The following is a 21,328-nucleotide window of genomic DNA, read 5'->3' as shown; positions in this document are numbered from 1 at the left end:
TATATCCCCAGGAATTAGCACAGTGCATTTAATAAATATTTATTGACTGACTAACTTGGGCAAGTCACTTAACTGCTTCACTCATCTTCCGAATGGGAGGGAAGGTTAGATGGATGGACTCCAAGTTTCATTCTTAGCCTAAATCTATGACAATAAGAGGAAGCAACAAAAGAGGAAGATTAAGAGGAAGTGCATGTGGATGGGAAAAGGAGGAGAAAAAAAAGAAAGTATAGAAAGAAGAAAAGTGGATAAATGAATGTCTAAAATAGCAATATTGAGAAGGTTGTTTTGGATACACTTAAAATTTTGGATCAATGCAATACCAATCGTGATTCAGAAGACCATCTGCTATCCACACCCTAACAGAGAGGTAATACCTTCTAACAGACTTTAGATACAATATATATAGTTCTGGACATGACCAAGAAAATAATTTGTTTTGCATGACTATATATATATATATATATATATATATATATATATATATATATATATATATATATTGTTATTAGGATTTTGTTGGGGTTTTTTCCCTGTGAGAAGAAGGAAAGAAAATGAGTAAATGAAAATTTTTTTATATGGAAAGGGTTCTATTATATAATATAAGATATATATCTATAAATATCCATATCTCTTTATGTATCTATGTATGGATGGATATCTTTCTATATCTGTCTAAGATATATATATATATATATATATATATATATAAATATCATAGATAGCTATAGATAAATAGATGAAAGGTGGAGAGCAAAACAGAAGAGAAAAGAAGAAAGACAAGAATGAGAGGGAAGATACCAAGTAAAGGAAGTAGATGTTTCAATAAGTAGAAGAGAGAAAAATTATTAGGAAAAAAAGAATTTAGAGAAGGACAGCAAGAGAGAATAGAGGCAGAGTGGGGTATATATGGGTGAGTAGGAGTCCATGGGAGAATGAAGAATGCCTGTAACGGACAATACATTTATGGCAGAAAATGAGTGTCATGGCATTCAAGAGAATGAACCAACAAGGGATCTATCTTTGTTTACTTCCCAGTTACTTCCAAGAGACCTACTTTGGTTTTTTAAAACATTTGATGGGAGTTGGAAGTATATTTTGCCTGTCTCTTGTCTTGGAATTGCAGATTATATTTAATGATTATTTGACCAAAAGGGCAATCAGAACTAAGTGAAATTATCTCATTTTAACCAGTGCTCACCATTTTCTTCCTTGATAGCTTCAGTAAGATACCGGGCCTCCTCCTGGATCCGATCCTCCAGAGTCTTCTTTCCTAAACCAAAGTTTTTTAATGTCATTAAGGCAAATCTTCTTTGCTGCTTCCATTGTTGACCATTCGACATGATTAAACCTGGAAAATGTTAATAAAAACAACAATACCTTAAATAATTCATATCAACATTTCAAAATATCTGTAATTTTATTGGCATGTTTATTCCTCCCAACAGCAATGAAATTCAATTGAAAAATTACTTTACAAATACTTACTATGTGCCAAACAGTCTGATGGAAATACAAACAGGAAGGGCAGACAATTCTGGAGCCATAATCCTGGCTGTGCTACCACCCCCTCCACTCCCATGGAATAGAGCTTTCCCACAATTTTCCAGGTTACCCTGGGTGGTAGAATTGCCTCACTGAATCTTTCTGTGGGTTCTGTCTCTTGACAATTTAGTTTGAGCCATAATTTTAAAGGTTTTTGGAATATTTTTGAGAGAGCTTCTAGGAAAGGCTGTTCATATGCTTCCATCTTGGCTCCACCCCCAGTTTCAAAGTTCTTTAGAGAAATTTTGAGAATGTCATTGTTATGACTTTTTTTGACCTCCATGTGGTTGTTTCCCCCAATGTAATTTTTCCATAAAAATAGTCTTCTTGGAAAACATACATTTGACATTTGAAAAATATGGTCATCCCATCAATTTATGGTCTCTGTAGTAGAGTTAAAGCACCCATGATCAAACAGGCAGATGTGGCATAGTTGAGATTGGAATTGAGACAACAGTCTGTGACATTACCATTACTTCTCAAAGTTGTATGCTTTGCACTTTATGACTGGGTTCCTCCTAGACAGGTCCCTTGAAGGTCCTACTTTTAGGTAGGTAATGCCTTTTAAATGCAGTAGATAGTCTAGCCTGAGGCACCTGGTCTGAGATACTTTCACCTTCTTGCCTCAAAGGCAGAGTAACTACATGTTGAGCAGATGATAACAGTGACAGTTTGAAGAGTGAATTGATGATCAAAAAAATGATGGTGGTGCCCTTGAAAAAAGAAAAGGAAAAAAATAGAGAGAGATGGGTCTAGGCCAAGATGAATCATGGAACCTTACAGTGATTGGGGCTTTTATATTATACAATCTGACAAATAAATCATAAGATTGTTAAAATTTAAAAAAAAAGAGTAGAGAAGCTAGTAGAACATCAGAAGCATTTTATTGCTGTTGTCATATGGAAGATAATTTAGCTTTTTTTTGTGCTTGGCACCAGAGGTCAAAGACAGGAGCAATCATGAAAAATGTAAGGAGGAGAACTGAAGTTGGATTGTCCTTGAGTCTCATGGAATTCTTTGAAAGGTGCTGGCCTACCAATTCTTGCCTTTCTTCAAGCAGAGTCTATGACTATTTGTTGCCAATCATCAAAGGGTTTTACAATTCAGGTCTAGGCAGTCTTAACCAGTTTTTGAGGTCCCTTATGCCTCTGCAATCCCATAATTTTCTCAAATGTCAAAGTATCCACCCTGAATGCAATCATTTTTTGTGAGCAAGAATTTATTAGGGTTTGAAGATGAGCAAAGACCTACATTAAATGAAGATATACGGGCAGTATTAGAGTGATTGAGCTCTAATGGAAATTAAATTTCCATCTTGTTGGGAAAGTAAACCACAAATTCTTCTATAAATATATAAATACACATCAACAAACATTTATTATTATCATTAACATTATTATTAAGCATTGTTAAACCTGGCATGAATCATTATTATAAATTAATACAAGTTCAAGACTAGTACAAAATTCCTTGATGTCAGACATCCAAGAATTTATTATTGACAAGGGAAAAACATCATGGAGAAGTTAAGTTTGGGCATTGATTCTTGAAAGATTTCAAGAAGCTAAGGCTGGGAGGAGGAGAATCTTCCAAATGGAGTTAAGGCAAGGTTCATAAGCTATAGAGTTGGTTTTGGAGTTAAGAAGACCTGGGTTTAAATTGTGACTCGGATATATGTGAGGTATCATCTGTAAAATGGGAGTGGAATTTGGGGTTTATTGGCCTCTAAGTTTCCTACCAGCTATGAATGTGATCCTATGGCTGGACTGGCAGTGGAGAAGGGCATTTGGAAAACTGTGCCTAGACTATTTTGTCTAAATGGTGGAGGATGGGATCATGATCTGTCACAGATAAAGATGGAAAGATTGACTAAAAGGCCAACAACGATGTAGTGAAAAATTACAGATCCTCAGAAAGTCCAAACTGGAAGAATCCATTAGGGTCACCCAGTCTGACACTACCTAAGTTCATTTGGTCCCTTACTAGGCAGGGCCAAAGTTTTTACTGTACCCTAATGACTCCCTATCAAAGATTTGAAAGGGACGTTTCCAATCCTTTATCTTCTCTCCTCCAGTATAAAGTCAAATTTAGAACACATGCCTAGTTTTCCAGTTTCTCTAAGAGGATGTATTCACATATCCACATTCCTTAAGTCTTAGCAGCATCTCTCTTCCATATAGTAAAAGAATAGGTATCTGTAATCCTTGCTCATACCATCTTTTTTCACATTCATTCACAGGGCATGTCCCTAAATGTCTCCCACCATCTGTTCCTGCTTTGATTTTGACCTCTAAAAAAACATAAAATAAATCCAAGAAAATTGTTAAAAGTTAACCAATCGGAAAAAAATATGAAATCTTAAGGAATAAAATAACTCCTTAAAAACTAGATTCTGACAAGTGGAATCAAATGAAATTACAAGACAACAAAAGTAATAAAACTAGGAAAATACAATCAAATTTGAAACATCTCATCAAAAAAAATCTGATCAGAAGAACAGACCAAGGAGAGAGACATATTATTGACAGTAAATCTGAAATGTATGATAAAAAAGGAATCTGAATTCAATATTACAAGAAATTATTATGGAAAATTACACTGAAATTCTAGAAAAAGAAGGGGGAGTAGAAATAGAAAAAAATCTACTGATCACATCCTGAAAGAAATCCTAAGAAAAAAAATTTATATGAACGTCATTATTAATAATCAAAATAATCAGTTTAAAGAGTAAATATTATAAGCAACAACAATAAAATTTTAATACTATGAAAAAACAATCAGAATTTCACAAGCCCCAGCAGTTCCTGCCCTATAGGAACATGAGTCTTAGAAAATTAAATTTCAAATAGCAAAGGATCAGCACTTGCAGCAAAAAAAAAAACACCTCAAAAAACTTATCCAGCAACTTTGAATATATCTTTGGATGGGGAAAAAGGGATATTTGATGAAATTAAAGACTTTCAGTATTTGAAACAAAAATACCAGGTGGAGATAGATAGTAATAGCACAATTGTAGGGTATTTTAATATTTCACTCTCAGAACTAGATAACTCTAACCAAAAAAATAAGAAAGAAATTAAGGAGGTAAATGCAATTTATATAAACTAAATAGGATAGATATTTGGAGAGAATTGAATAGAAATAAAAAGGAGTGTGCCATTATCCCAACATGATAACAAAGAGTAAGAATATATTAGTATATAAAAATTTAAAACCAAGTTTAAATATTAAAGTAGAAATATTAAAAATATCCTATTCAAATAATAAATCAATAAACATTATATGTAATAACAGACTAAGGAAAGAAAGATTAAAAATCAATTGGAGATTAAAAAAACTGAATCCTAGATAGAGAAAGAACAGACTAGGGAATAAAAACTAGAAATAAATTCCCAATTAAATACTAAATTGGAAATCCTAAATATTAAAAGTGAGATTTTGGTTTTATGAAAAAAGAAATTAGACAAAAATTGGTTAATGTAATTAAAAGAGAAAGAAGAAACTACTAAAATTAAAAATGGTGAATTTAACACTAACAAAGATGGAATTAAATCAACTGTGAGGAGTTATTTTTACTCAATGATATAACAATTTAAGTGAAGTGGAAAAAATATACAAAAATATAATTGTCTAGATTAGATGAAGAGGAAATGAATATCTAAAAAATCTTATTTTAGAAAAAGAAATTGAATAAGTTGTAAACAAACTTCTTATGAATTTACAATTTAATTCTATGAAACTTTTAAAGATCAACTAATTCCAACATTATATAAATTATTTGGAATGATAGATAAAGGGATTCTACCAAACAAATATGATATTTATACCTGAACTAGGAAGAATAAAAAGAGAAAGAAAATTTTAGAACAATTTCATTAATGAATATGGATGCAAAAATCACAAAAAATACTAACTAAAAGATTACAATAACCTATTACAAAGATTATACCTTATGGTCAAATGGGATTCACAGCAAGAATGTAAGGATGGTCTTACATGAGAAAAGTAACATAATGAATTGTAAATATAGTTTATTATTTCAATAATAAAAGTAAAAAGCAAATTTTATCAATGGATGCAAAAAAAAGACACTTGATAAATTGCATGCTTCATTTCTTTTAAAAACACTTGAACATAATGGACCAAATATATTTTTTCTTAAATTGATTAAAAAAAGATTTATCTAAAAACATCAGCAAGCATTATTTCTAATGGGAAAAAGAAGAGATCTCAGGTAGATTATAAATGAAGAATGATGAAGAATGTCTACTGTCAACAATATTATTTGATATTGTATTAGAAATTTTAGTAATAGCAACTGAGAAGAAAAAGAAAGAATTAGAGTAGGGAATGAGTAATAAAAATATTTCTTTTGACAGATGATATACTATACTTGGAAAATCCCAAAGACTCAAATAAAATATCTTGTGAAATAGCACTTTCAATAGTACTTTTACTGGGCAACTAGGTAGCACAGTAGATAGAGCACTGGCCCGGGGTCAGGAGGAGTTGTGAAATGATTCAATAATTTTGTAGAGCAATTTGGACCTATGCCCAAAGGGCTATAGAACCACACCTACTATTTGGTCTAGCAGAGTCACAGCTGGGTGAGATGGAAAACAGGAAGAAAAGTATTTATATGTATAAGGATATTTATAGCACTGTTTGCAGGGCAATGGAGGTTGAGGAATGGCTGAACAATTTGTGCCATGTGATTGAGATAGAAATACTGCTCTATTATGGGAAATGATGTACAGGATGCTCCTAGTAAAATACTTATATGAGTAATATATTAATAATAATAATTCAGGATGATCAGGTGTGAATGACTTACCTTTTCTCACAATGCTATGACTTAAGAGAAGTCTGAAAGATTTATGATAAAGAATACTGTTCATCTCAAAGAGATAGTAGATGGTATCTGAACACAGAATGAAACACCTTTTTTATTTTATTTTTCTTGAGGTTTCTCTATTTTGGGGGGTGGGGGTAATATGTTTAAGTTTTAAAAAATGTATGTTTCAATCTGATTTCAGGTACTGCTGACTCCAAGGCCATCTACTCTCTCTTTGGGATGGAAATTTACCTAGAGACTGATTGACTTGAACCTGAGGTAAATGATCAATGGCTTCAGCATTGCTTGATGATGGTTAGTTAAGAACAGCAGGGAAGCATTCAGCTCATCTCACTAGAATCATGTCCCTAACACTATGTGGCTCCTTCAGCACTGAGTAGTTGAGATGTACTATGTCTTTGGTCAATAAATAGCCTTCAGGAAAACCTAAAAGCACTTTGGATTGTCATTAGTTATGAAAAACCTGAATTTTATCTGCCCTCCTACTGAGCCAAGACACAATGAAATAGTACTATGCTATAAGGAATGATGAGTTCAGTGATCTTAGAAAACATGGAAAAATGAATTAACTAATGAAGAATGAAATGAATAGGACCCAAACAACCTTGTATTCAATAAGAGTAATATTACCCTAAGAATAACCTTGAGTTAATAATTTGTTTTTTCTATTATAAATTCCCAAATTAACTATAAAACACATCCAAAGAAAGATATTATTTGATTCCAGAGAATGGAATCATAAATAGGAGTATGTATAGAATAATTTTATATATACCTACTTGTTTCCTAAAGGTAGCCACCTCTATGGAGTAAAAGTTAGGAGGAGTAAAAGGGGAAAAAGACATTTGCATGATAACTTTGATGTATATTTGAAAGAAATATTAGTTTGTTCATAATAGAATTGCAGTTTCATATGCAATCATCTTTATTTACAGAAAAAGAAGACTTTGATCTGGATTTTGATTTTATTGAATCTCTTCAGATGCAGATGGCACAGTTGGCACCTACACTATTATTAAGGTCAAAGGACCTATTTGTGGAATCATAAACCCGTAGAGATTCAGAGTTCGAAGAGATCTCAAAAGTCATCCACTCTAGCTTATAGCCATCAAATACCACCAATAAAATATACTGAAATTCTTTTACTTGAAGACTTTCAATGAGGGGAAGAAAACTGTTTCGTTTCATTCTGAACAGCTCTAATAGTTGGGAGGCTTATTCCTAGAATCAAGCCCAAATGTACCCCTTCTGCAACTCTCACCCTTGCTTCTGTTTCTTGGGCCAAGAACAAGTTAAAACGACATTGTGAGATAGTCAACCAAGATAGATGCCACTCTTTATAACAATTCAGCACTCAGACAATTCTGAGAGACCAGTAATGGAAACTGTTTTCCACAACCAAAGGAGGAAACTATGGAGTCTAAATTCAGAGCAAAGCATACTATGTTCACTTTTTAAAAACTTCTTTTATGTTCTTTCTCACTATTTTTCTCTTTAGATCTAATTTCTCTTTCACAACATGAACAATATGGAAACACAATTGTACATATACAAGTTTTACCAGATTGTTTGCCACCATTGGGGAGGGAAGGGAGGGAGGTAGAAAAATGTTGAACTCATAAATTTGCCAATGGATGAATGTTGAAAACTTTGTTTCTATGTGATTGGAAAAAATAACAAAGAGAAAAAAAAGACCAAGTTAACTTTTCTATCAATAGAGCTTCAAAATGCCTATAGGTTAAATGTGAGCACCTTCACTATTAGTATTGCCCGCCCCCCTCAGTCCTATTCTTCTTCCACTCTCAGACATGAAGGATGGAAATTTCATTTTTTTCTATCATATTTCTTGTGGTCACAATACCTATATAAGGGGTTGGACTGCTTCAGGATAAAAACAACAGGACAAGAATCAAATATATAATACTTTAAAAGAATCCAGAGATGATAACTATCTATTGTAATTAAAATAAACTCACCAAATGATTGAAAAAGATGAAAGTGGAGAGGACCTTGGGGGCGATCAATAAACACCTGCTCTTGGTTGACTAAGACTTCCTTGATCAGTGGCATTCCAGATACTATCATAAAGGTCACATTGCCCACATGTGTGCAGAAAACATTTCCATATTTCTTGACAAGCTGAAAAAGAATTAGTTCAAATTTCAAATCTCCATTGTATTTCAGTCTATTTTTGTCTATAGTGTTTCAGTTGATATTCTAGCAATGTGAAACATCAATTCCAAATTTTCAGTTCAATTCCACCGAATTGAGACTAATATCTCAAGTGCTGTGCTAGGAGCTGATCAGACAAATACCAAACCGTTCCTTCCCTTGAAGAAGTGACATTGGGGGGCGGCTAGGTGGCGCAGTGAATAAAGCACCAGTCCTGGAGTCAGGAGTACCTGGGTTCAAATCCAGTCTCAGACACTTAATAATTACCTAGCTGTGTGGCCTTGGGCAAGCCACTTAACCCCATTTGCCTTGCAAAAAAAAGAAGTGACATTGGAAACAAGTTATCTATGTATATACAAATATAGAATTTATATGAAAGAAAATTCTAAGTGATTTCAGGGGAGACTAGGACTTCCTGCAGGAGGTGACCCTCTGAAGTTGAGCATTGATAGAAACAGGGATTTTCAAAAGATTCAGGGGAAGAGGGAACATTATCAAAACTCTGAAGTGATGCTTACCTTCAAGGCAGCGTGCTGGACTAGAAATGTATGCCAAAAAGTAATTCGGTTTGATATGTGAGAAAGACTTAGAAGTCAACATTAGAACCATTAGTAAATTCTTTTGGAGTCAGTAAAATACAAGCTCCCTGAGGACAAGGACAGTTTTATTTTTGTTTTCTTAATCTTCAGCACCTAGAATTGAACCTGATACAAAGCAGATACTTATACAATGTTTGTTAACTGATTGATTGTTTGGGTCTTTCCCCTACTGACATTGATCAAAGTCCTTTTAAAACTCAATAGAAGGTCTTTGATGGAGACTAGAGGAAAAATTAATCAATGCTGAGGCTAACATCTCAGGCAACAGATTCCTTAAGAGCCTGTCACCATACCCTTCTCTGAAGCCAGTAAAGCTTGTTTGGACCTCAGAATGCAGTTCTGCTATTTCAAGAACCTCAGACTTGAAGGACCTCAAATTCACAGGCTTTGATGACTATTTTCAGGAAACAGGAATATTTACAATTCAAAAAGAAAACAAAAGAGGTGAAGTGAGGGTAGAATGTGACAAGTTCTTATGATTTTAAATCTAGCAAGATCTTTGAACCCTTTGAACCTTCAAGGGACTACTTGCTGAACCTTTCTAAGATTTAGTTTCTACATAAGTGGTAGCTTACTCAAAGGTGTGTATTGAGGAGCAAATGAGATAATACTTGTGAAGTTCTCTACAAATGAGCAAGAATTCTATCAATCATATCTGGGAATCATCACAAGATATTACATAGAAAATCAGCATCAGCACCATAAAGATCTTGGGTTCTCATCCTTCCTGTGATCCAGACTAGCTGCATAACTCTTGGCAAAGCACTTAACTTGAGTGTCTCAGGAAAAAAAAAAGTCTTCAGTGGGTTATTCGTAGTGGGATCTGTGCTTGGCCCTGAACTAACATTTTTATCAATAACTTTGAATAAGGACAGCTATGTTGCTCCTCAGATTTGAAGTCAACCCTAAGTCAAAATGGGTAGCTGGGTGATGGAATCAACTCAAAAAAAATTGATGGGCTAAATGAAATAAGGTAAAATTTTAAAGGGATAAATGTAAAGTTTTATACTAGGGTACAAAAATTATTTCATAAGCACACTTTCTCTGAAGAAGATATTGAATTTGACAACTTGGTTTTCATTTCTTTAAATTTTAATAATTATATCTCATTATAATTAATTTCTCTTATAATTCTATTTTTATGGATTTAAAACCATGGTTCTGAGGAAATGTCCATTGGTTTTACCAGCCTGACTGTCAGAAAGGTCCAAGTGTGTGTTGAATGAAGAAAAAAAGTGAAATAATTATGAGGTAGCATATGAAGAGATAATACCTAATATGCATCAGGAAGGTGATATGTAAAGTTCATGGAAAGAACTACTTCTGGGATGTTAACAGTATTAATATTAACAACTGGAATAGATGAAGAAAGTGAGTGAAAATCAAAGACCGTGCTTTCTCCGAAGTCTTAAGATCAGAGTCATGGAGCACGGGTTCTGAACCTTTCATATGTTCATGTATGTCATTGTTAATCTGGTGAAGCCTTTGAAAGTTTTCTATGCATAAAATAAAATATATCAAATTAAAAGGAAACCAAGTGTAATAAAATGCAGTGGTCAGCAGTTTAAGAACCTCTGATTCTAGAGGTTGAAGGCACACCGGACTACCTATACAACTTCTGCAAATGAGTCTATTAATGAATGAACATTCAGTAAGTGTGTGCTAAGCAGCAGGGATACAAAACAGCAAACGACAGTCTCTCAGGGAGGTCACCTGCCATTTCATAGATAATAACATTAATAGTAGCTGACATCTGTACAATGCTTAATATGTGCCAATCACTGTTTAAAGTAATTCGTAAGTATTATCTCATTGGATCAGAATCATAGAAATGGAGTCAGAAAGGACCTAGGGCCATAAACCTGAACACATACCAAAGGACACTCTACAATCGCCTATCCCACAAGTGATGAGCAGAGGAGTTTCTCCTGGTCCCACAGATCAGAAGGGGGATGTGAACCCAGGTCCTCTAGGCCCCCAATCAGATGTTCCTCCACTGCAAGGGGCTGCTTCCCAGCTAGGTCAGAGCAGAGATGGTCATCTAGGCTTGTGACAGCACAATACCCAAGGTCCCCTCACAACCAGTGGATTCTCACCCTTCCATCTCACTCCTTACCTTTTGGACTGTGAGTTTGGGGTTTTTATAGTCCATCTGGAAGAAATTGCCCAATATGGGTAGGCCAGAAGGACCAGGGGGGTAGTTTCGATGCTGCCTCCTCTTCTGAAGATAGTGAGCCAGGACCAGCAGCATGGCCAAAAGGAAAAGGAGGGTGTGCAGAGGGGCTGCCTCCCCGAGGGAAGGGAGCATCTTTCCCAGAGAGAGCTGCATCCTTCCCCAGTCAAGGCCACACAAGCTGAGTTCCTCCTCCCTCTTCCTGTTCCTGCAACAACAACTGCTGTGGGGCCAATGGGAGCAGAGTTCACAAGAAGCAAAATGCAGCTGTGCTTTTCACCTTGGAGCTTCTTGCTGGGTGGCTTTTATGGGCTAGCCCCGTGAGCTCCAGAGAGTGTCAGCCGCCCCTTTGTGACCCAAACCTTTGTCTTCTGCCAGTCTGCCTCCAGGGAACAAACAGCACCCCTCCCTACATTTGTCATCCATCGAAACCTGGGCTGGGGATCAGAGAACTTGGCCGGAACTGTCACACAACAGATAGCTCCACCCAGTGAGGCCAATCATTGGGCCAGATCTTTGAGGCCAGAAGGAAGTCAGAAGTCACTTTCTGGTTTAGAGGAGCAATAAAAGGAGCTCCAGGGTGGCCAGGAAACTGAAAGAGCTCAGGTCTCTTAGGAAGCTTTAGAATCTTCTCTGGAACCTGACTCAGCTGGCCTAAGTCCACCCTCTTCTCCACATTGCATGCTACCTCTAAATGGGCTTGAGAACTAACGGAGAAGAGATCTGATCTTGAGATTTAGCACTCCTGAGGCTTGTGTAGATAGATTTTAGTGAATCTTTGAACTACAAAGAGAAAATAATTTCAATTACATTAGAATAATTATAATGAAATTTCAAGAAATTTGGAATAAATTGAGATAATTAGAAGAAAATTAAGATAGAATTGAGGGAGCTGCTAGGTGGCGTAGTGGATAAAGCACCGGCTTTGGAGTCAGGAGTACCAGGGTTCAAATCCCCGTCTCAGACACTTAATAATTACCTAGCTGTGTGGCCTTGGGCAAGCCACTTAACCCCATTTGCCTTGCAAAAACCTAAAAAAAAATATAGAATTGGAATAAACTATAATAAAATTCCAATAGAACAGGAATAATCGAAATTAAATTCCAGTATATTTGGAATCAATCAAAAATTCTAATATGATTGAAATGCATTGGAATAAAATTCTAATATACATAGAATGAATTGTTCTAGGGACTTTCAGCTGGAACAATCAAAATGATAGAATAATATGATTGGAATGAATTGCGACAATTAGAATAAAATTCAAATATCACTGAAACAAATTTGAATAAAATTCTTATAAATTGGAATAATTCAAATAAAATCCCCACACATTTGAATTAAATTGGAATGGAATTATATTATAAATTAAATGCAATTTTGGGGGGACTTCCTGGGTGAAGTCATGATGGTATCCAGAAACTAGGAAGCTCTCAGACCTTTCCCCAAAACACAATTAAATGATGTCTCCAACAAGATCTTAAAGCCATAGAATATACAAAAAACAGTGAAACATTTTTTTCAGTTCAAGGTATCTTGAAAGGAACTTCAGAAAATGTCTTTCTGGTGTGAGTAAAAGGGGTATAAAGCTCAATCTAGATAGGGAGGCTCAGTCAGGAACTGGGTCCTGGCTCAGCAGACCAGTGCCATAACAGGTTGGCATTGTGAGTCCCAAATAAAGCTATGAGGCTTGGCTTGAGCTGCAGGATACAGGTGCAGAAGGTGAGAATGGTTGGATTACATTAGTGCAGGGAACAAACCATGAACATATGGGATGCCAGAGCAAAAAGTAAGGGACCAGGATCCCAATCTCCAGCACAATAAGCTTGAACTAAACCTCTGGAGCATAAGGAGCAAAGCCCAACTTTTTTTTTTTTAGTTTTTCCAAGGCAATGGGGTTAAGTGGCTTGCCCAAGGCTACAGGGCTAGGTCATTATTAAGTGTCTGAGGCCGGATTTGAACTCAGGGATTCCTGACTCCAGGGCCCGTGCTCTATCAAATGCACCACCTAGCTGCCCCCCCCAACTTTCATAATGAGTAAAAAAGCAAAAAAAAGTGCTAAACATATAAAATTATTATTTAGACAGGAAACATCAAAACACCATTTCAAAAGAGGAAAGAAGTGACAAAATGCCTACATGTGAAATCCAAAAAATCCACTTGGAAGAGCTGAAAGCATTTTAAAAATCAAGCAAGAGACAGTAGAGAACTTGAAAAAAAAAGTCATGCTGTGGGACCTTGGGCAAGTCACTTAACCCCATTGCCTTAAATAAATAAAAATTAAAAAAAAATAAAAAGAAGGGTTTGAACGTTGAATGAATCTTACTTAGAACAGAGTTGGCTCAGGGACATTCCAGCTGGATTTAGAAGTTTATCCCATCCTGCAAGAAGAAGGAGGGGAAAGTGGAAGTAAGGGTAAGAAGAGACTGATACAAGGGAGGGAAATAGTAAGGGGAAAAATAAAAGAATAAAAGGGAAGGGAGACTGAGGGAATGGCAATCAGAAGCAAAACACTGGTGAGGAGGGATAAGGTGAAAGGAGAGAGAAAAATGCAAATAGGGTAAAGATTGGATGGAGAGGATTTCAGAGTTAGTAATTATAAGTGCGGATGTTAATGGGATGAACTCTTCCATAAAGTGGAAGTGGATAGCAGTGCAGATTAAAAGCCAATATTCCACATGTTGTTACAAGAAACACATTTGAAACACAGAGGTACACATAGAGTAAAGATAAAACAACTGGATAAGAATATATTTTGCTTCAGCTGGAACAGACAGAAAAAAGCATGGGTAGCAATACTGATCTCAGACAAATAAAAAGAAAAAAAACTAGCTCCAATTAAAAAGGATCTATAAAGAAATTACATTTCCTAAAAAGTACCATAGGCAATGAAGTAATTTCAATATTAGACATATATGCACTAAGTAGAATAGCCTCCAAATTCTTAGAGAAGTTAAAAATCTTAATCTAAGCAGACTTACCTAGCAAAACCATATTAGTGCGGGACTATCATCTTTCAACTATCTTAATTAGATAAATCTAACCACAAAACAACCATGAAGAAAGTTAAGAAGAATAAAAACTTACAAAAGTTATATATACAACATATATTATTTATATATGTATATAAATAATATATATTATATATATTAAACCTCTAGAAAAATTGAATAGGAATAGAAAGGAATATAACTTCTAATGTGCAGTACATTGCATCTAAACAAAAATTGTATTAAAGCATAAAAACTTCACAAGCAAATGTAGAAAGGCAGAAATATTAAATACATCCTTTCAGATCATAATGCAATAAATTATTTGTAATAAAGGACCATGGAAAGATAAACTAAAAATTAATTGGAAACTAAATAACCTAATTTTAAATAATGAGTGAAAGAAACAACAAATAATAGAAATAATTAGCAATTTCATCCAAGATAAGGATGATGATGAGACTTCATACCAAACTTTGTGCAGTCAAAACAGCTGGGGGAAATTTTCTATCTTAAATTCCTGCAATAAAGTAGAGAAAGAAGAGATCAATGAATTGTGCATGGAAAAAAGATAGTAAAGAACAAATTAAAATTCTCCAATTAAATACCAAATCAAAAATTCTGAAAATCAAAGGAGAAATCAATAAAATTGAAAATATTTAACTAATTAATAAAGCTAACAGTTTGCTTTATGAAAAACAATAAAATAGACATCTGATGAATTTTATTAAAAAAGAAGAAAAACCAAGTAACAACTATGAAAAATAAAAAGGGTGAACTCATCACCAATGATAAGTAAATTAAATGAATAATTTGGAGCAATTTTGCCTAACTATGCCAATAAATCTGACAATCTAAATGAAAAGATTTATACTTACAAAAATGAAAATTGCCCAAATTAATATAAAATTAAATTAAATTCTTTAGAAAAAGTCCTATTTCAGAAGAATAACATTGAAAAAGCCATTAATAAACTCCTCAAGTTAAATCTCTAGGACCAGATAGATTAACAAGTGAATTCCTCCAAACAGTTTTTTAAAAAAAAAAGATCATTTCAATTCTCTTTAAACAATTTGAAAAAATAGGGGAAGAAGGAGTTCTTCTAAATTCCTGCTATGACACTAATTGAATGATGATACCTAAACCAGGAAGAGTCAAAACAAAGAAAAGAACAGAACAATTTTCCTAATGAATATTGTTACAAAAATTTTAAATAAAATATTAACAAAAAGATTACAGCATGCTATTACTGGGATAATACACTATGATCAGGTAGGATTTATAATAAGAATGCAGTGGTGGTTCAATAATAGGGAAAAAATCAGAATAACTGACTATATCATTAACATAACTAACAGAAATTAACATAACTAAATGCTGGAAAAACTTGAGACAAAATACAGCTCCCATTCCTATTAAAAAATGCTAGAGAGCACAGATATAAAAGAAGTTTTCCTCAAAATGATAAGAAGTATTTATCTAAAACCATCAACAAACATTCTATGGAATGGGAATAAGGTACAAGCATTCATTAGCTTTAGCAATAAAAGAAGAAAAAGAAATGGAAGGAATTAGAATAGGCAATGAGGAAACAAAGCTCTTACTCTTTGCAGAGGAAAGGATATTATGCTTAGAGAAATTTGTAAAATCAACTAAAATCTATTTGAAACAATTAACTACTTTAACAAAGTAGCAGGATATAAAATAAGCAAATAAATAATCAGCATTTTTATATATGACCAATAAAGCAAAGTAGCAAGAGATAAAAAGAGAAATTCCATTTACAGTATTTGTTGGGAACATAACATAATTGGGGGTTTACCTCCCAAGACAAAACCAGAAGAAATTATATGAACACCACTACAAAACATTTTTCACACAAATAAAATCAAATTTAAGAAATTAGAATAAAGTCGATCGTTCAGGGGTATGTCAAACTAATATAATAAAAATGACAATTTTCCCTAAATTATAATACTTGTTAAGTATTTTATCAATCAAACTACCAAAAATTATTTAACAGAACTAGAACAAATAGTAACAAAATTCATCTGGAGGACCAAAAGGTCAAGAATATCAAATAAGTTAATGAAAAAATGCAAAGAAATCCAGATCTAAAATTGTATTAAAGTCTAAAATCAATTAAAAGACCCTTATCATGTGTCTTCAGAATACAAAAAAGACATGAAGGACTGAAATAGACAAATTTAGACAAAACAAACTCTAAATAGGATAAACAGTGTATCATTACCAAAGAGAAGGTACTAGAAGGAAGAAGAACTGAGGAGAGCTTTCTATAGCAGGTGGGATTTAAATTTAGGTCTAGCTAACTAAATGCCCCTGAGGTCACTTCCAACTCTTCTTTCTAGATTATTAATGATCTCCTAGTTGCCAAACACAATGGCCTTTTCCTAATTCTCATTCTCACTGACCTCTCTGAAGTCTTTGATACTAGGGATCATTCTCTCTTTCTTGCTACTCTCTGCTTCATGGGTCTCAGAACATCCTTTCTCCTGCCTCTCCTCCAATGTTCACTTTTCTGCCTCCTTTCCTGGATCCTCCTCCAGATAATGCCCCCCTTGCCATGGGTGTCCCTCAGGGTTCTGTCCTAGGCTGTCTTCTCTCCCTCTTCATTACTTGTCTTTGTGATCTTTTCAGCTCTCGTGTCTTTTAGCTACGTTCCTTCTGCTGACAATTCTCAACCCTACCTATTCTGCCAGAATCTCTCTGTTGACCTCGCCTCTCACATCTCCAAGTAGGTTTTAGAAATCTCAAGCTATTTCTACAGTAAACTTCCTAAACTAAATTCCCCTGAACCCTGCCCTAGTTTCCAATTTCCCTACTGCTTTCATGACTCATAATCTATGAACCATCTTGGATTTCTCATTATCCACCCAATACATCCTATATGGTACCAAAGATCGTTGACTTCACCTTTCTATTACCTTCCACTCACACCCTTTTTTCTCTTAACATTGCAATCACCCTGGTATAACTCCTTATCACATCACACCTGCATATTACCAAAGCATGCTGGTGAGTCTGCCTGCCTCCAAAGTCTACCCACTCCAATCCATCTTCCCCTTTATGACTCTGGAATAATTTAACATAAATGTTACATAGTTGGAAACAGCCGGGACAAATAGCTGTCTGGGTTTTTATTTTCTTTTTCCTAGAAAATAGATAGCCTGGTTAGGAAGTAGTGACAGTTTGCTACTTGTGTTTATTTCTCTTCTACAATGATCTCACCCTGATAAAAGCTTAGACAGACACATCAGGATATTAAAATAATCGGTGAAAAGGCATGGATGCTTTTTTTTTCCTCTGAAGCATTCTTGGTTTTCTATAAAGGAGATAGAATGGATGCCTACATAGGATAATAATAATGTTTGTCTTTCACTTTTGAAGAAGACCATGACATCAGGGAGGTGATGTCATGACAAGCACATAGACTGGATTTGAGTAGGAGTACTGTCCTAAGGCACCAGCCTCACTTTCTCCTCCAGAGCCACCTGGGTGGAGTGCACAGGTATGAATCAGGAGGATTGGAGATAGCCCTGGATGAGAGGCAATCAGGGTGGAAGTGACTTGCCCAAGGGCACACAAGGTAGACATGTCTGAGGCTAGATGTGGACTCCTGGCCAGTGCTCTATACACTGCAACATCTAGCTGCCCATTAGAAAAGGACACAGACACTCTTAAAACTCTCTTTTTTGTCTGCTTCTTAATTACTACCTGCAAAGGCAAATTTTTGTTTGTTTGTTTGTTTGTTTAGTTTTTGCAAGACAATGGTGTTAAGTGGCTTGCCCAAGGCCACACAGCTAGGTCATTATTAAGTGTCTGAGGCCAGATTTGAACTCAGGTCCTCCTGACTCCAGGGCCAGTGCTCTATCCGCTGTGCCACCTAACCACCCCAAAAGGCAAATTTTTACTTGAAAATGAAATTATTTGCAAATATGCTTAGGGGATCATAGATTTAGAGACATTTAAGTTAAGCTGCCTCTTCCCACAAAAGAGGAAACTGAGTCACAGAAAAATTGCCTAGCAAATTTTGAAGCAATATTAAAATCCAAGTTTTCTTTCATAAATTACCTCTAAGATTTAATACCTGTGCAACCTAGGGGGCATAGTGCATTCCAGCATCACCAGACCTGGACTCAGAGATATACTAGCTGTGTAATCCTGAACAAGTCATCTAACTATTTTATCTAAATTTCTTCATCTGTAAAATGGAAAAGTTGGCACATATAGATATAGAGAAATGTGACTATAGCAGAGACAAAATCTGTTAAATGGGTGGAGGTTCCCATTCTTGAGATTCTGCTTCCCTTGGACACTGTTGATTATATCTCATCTCCTCTTGACCCTGTTGTTTATATTTTATCCCCCCATTTTCCCCTTCACCTAACCTTGGCAGTAGACAGTGGAGGGCAGGAAATAACATGTTGAAAGAACAGGAAGGAGCAGTATGTAGATTACTATTGGAAATTACCAGGCTCCTGGGTGTGAGATCAATCCCCAAGGATCACCCTCTGTCCCGCCTGCAATGGAGGGGTATTTAACAGGAACAGCTGCCTTTGGAGTCTCTTGCTTCTTCTGGCTTCCCAACCAAAAGGAGGCTTTTCTCAGGCTCTTCCTTAATTCATGTAGAGTTCCATGGGCTTCCCCATGTGGCCTGGTTAACCCAAGTCCTTCTCTCTCTCTCTCTCTCTCTCTCTCTCTCTCTCTCTCTCTCTCTCTCTCTCTCTCTCTCTCTCTCTCTCTCTCCCCTTCTCCCCCTCCCTCCCTTCCCTTTCCCCCCTCCCCCTTCTGTCTCCACTTTCCCTTAAACTCTTCCTAACTTTCTTATTACTTTCTTTGTGTTGCTATTTCTTTAATAAAACTCTATTTTTTATACCTGCATTCCTTGGTCTCAGAGTGATTTTTTTTTTATTTTTAAGTTTATTTTTCGCAAGGCAATATGGCTTGTCCAAGGCCACACAGCTAGGTACTTATTAAGTGTCTGAGGTCGGATTTGAACTCAGGTCCTCCTGACTCCAGGGTGGGTGCTCTATCCACTGTGCCACCTAGCCACCCCTCTCAGAGTGATTCTTAACATGCCGATAACTGAACAATCAGCAATAATGGGGCCTCTGAGTCCCCTTTAACTTTCAGCTTAAAATACTTCTCCACTTTGTTGACAAAGTAGGCCTCACTTAATGTTTTGGGGTATGTGACTTACTCATCCAAACACATCAAGTAAATTAACCTCTTTTTGTTTCCATATCCTCATCTATAAAGTGACGGAATTAGAAGAAATATCTCCAAGCTATCTTCCAGTTCAATGATCAATGATGTTATAAAGCTGGGGTATTTTATTCCTAGGGGGTGGGAAACTAGCATGTAAAATATGAAAAGCAATATAAAAATTCTTGGCTACCTACCACTTGCCTTTTAGAACCCTCTGACTTCCATAACCTGAAAGTAATTCTCCAAAGTTTTTTCACAGAGACAGGAAAATATCCCAGGAATAATGAGCACGGTTGGGAACTTATCAACCAAAGCTTATTCCCAACTAGCTGCATTGAGTTATAGCCTATCTGGCTTTATGGGTGCATGTCCACTCATCTCAATCGCCATCATTTCAAGATCTTTTGAATCCTTGTAGATTTTCCCATTTAAATCTGGATTCAGAATTGTACCATTCAAATAGATCCCATCTGTCAGCACTCTTTCCTCATTATCACCTAATCTTGGAAAGGAGAGCACTAAGACCCAGTTAATACACAATCTCAATAGGAACTCCATGTTTGCCCCCCTCTAATTCTCCACCCATTCCATATATTCCAGAGGAGGAAACAAGACAATCCATCAGAGATCAAGGGTGAATTTCAATCATGTCCACCCCCCACCCCCTGCCATGAAATACCTTCAAGCCACACCAATATTCAACCTCCAAACATATTCACCATTATTTTTCTCTTCTTATACCAATATTCAATTTTGATTTTCCACAGTCACTCAGTGTTTTATACCTACAAGGCCAGGGAATGTTCTGTCTGCTTAGTCATGGATTTGGGAGTGTGGATGGTTGTAATACAGAATTAACAGCTACATTTCAAAGCGTAAGAACCCTACAAAGCCCATAACAGTTTTTTTTTTAAGATTAGACTTGTGATTTCATTGCTATAGGATATTAAGTAAAAGTAAATTTGAACTTTATCTGCAAATAAAGTGAATATAACATAGATTGCAGAGATGCTAAATGTTTATTCTACTTGTCCAGGGATGGAGAATCACTTTTATCCTGGATCCTTTTTTCCTTTCCCACTTCTCTGTTTCATTTGTTGATGTTCTTGGCTGCTATAGATTCACTGTTCATATCGAACTTGATGGTTTTCAAACATATTTATACAACCTTGCCCTCTGTTGACCTCTATTACCCAACTTAGTTGTTCACCTGAACTATTTGTGCTGGACCTGTGGCAGAGCATTCTGAGTTCATACTGGTCTGAGCAGTCCCAGTCAGACATGCTGTAATTTGTCTCAAACCTAGTGTTACTTTCATCTTCTTTGATAATGAAGGACACGAACCAGTTGCATATCTCCAATTCCTGATAGAGATCTCAAATGAGATGACCTTTAGACATCTTAGCTTCCAACTCATCCAAAATAGCACCCATTATCGTTTCCAAAATAAATGTCGTTATCGATTCTTAATTTCCTTATTATGGTTGAGGATATCACCATCCATGTCACCTAGATTCCCCACCTGGGAATCTTCCTTAACTCCTTACTCTCTCATCCCCATAACAATGCCAAGGCCTTCATAATATCTCTCACATTTACCCCCTTCTCTCCTTTGACACTGTAACCACCCTAGCACAGACACACATAAATTTATATTACAGGGTGAGGTTTTTCAATATCTTTCCAGTTGGTCAGTAATAAAATTTCACAATAGATTAGGCTGTAGCTATGAAGTCAAGGTCATCGGGATTTACCTTTGCCTCAG

The 21,328-nt window shown here is 35.6% G+C and overlaps 1 protein-coding gene across 1 annotated transcript in view; it reads right to left on the bottom strand.

The window, feature by feature from the left end:
- The window catches only part of LOC141512397 (cytochrome P450 2J2-like), a 28,632-nt gene extending 16,810 nt beyond the window's left edge, over positions 1-11,822 (bottom strand). Inside the window, exons 1-3 of the mRNA XM_074221300.1 lie at positions 11,288-11,822; positions 8,377-8,539; positions 1,202-1,351 (exon numbers count right to left, since the gene is read on the bottom strand). Of these exons, the coding sequence (XP_074077401.1) occupies positions 1,202-1,351; positions 8,377-8,539; positions 11,288-11,500 (526 nt within the window). The 5' untranslated portion in view covers positions 11,501-11,822. The remainder of the gene's footprint in view (positions 1-1,201; positions 1,352-8,376; positions 8,540-11,287) is intronic.
- Positions 11,823-21,328: the final 9,506 nt, after the last annotated feature.

This window comes from Macrotis lagotis, chromosome 2, assembly GCF_037893015.1.
Source record: "Macrotis lagotis isolate mMagLag1 chromosome 2, bilby.v1.9.chrom.fasta, whole genome shotgun sequence".
Classification (NCBI taxonomy): domain Eukaryota; kingdom Metazoa; phylum Chordata; class Mammalia; order Peramelemorphia; family Peramelidae; genus Macrotis; species Macrotis lagotis.
The sequence above is the reverse complement of the archived record's forward strand: the minus strand, read 5'-3'. Positions and strand labels throughout refer to the sequence as shown.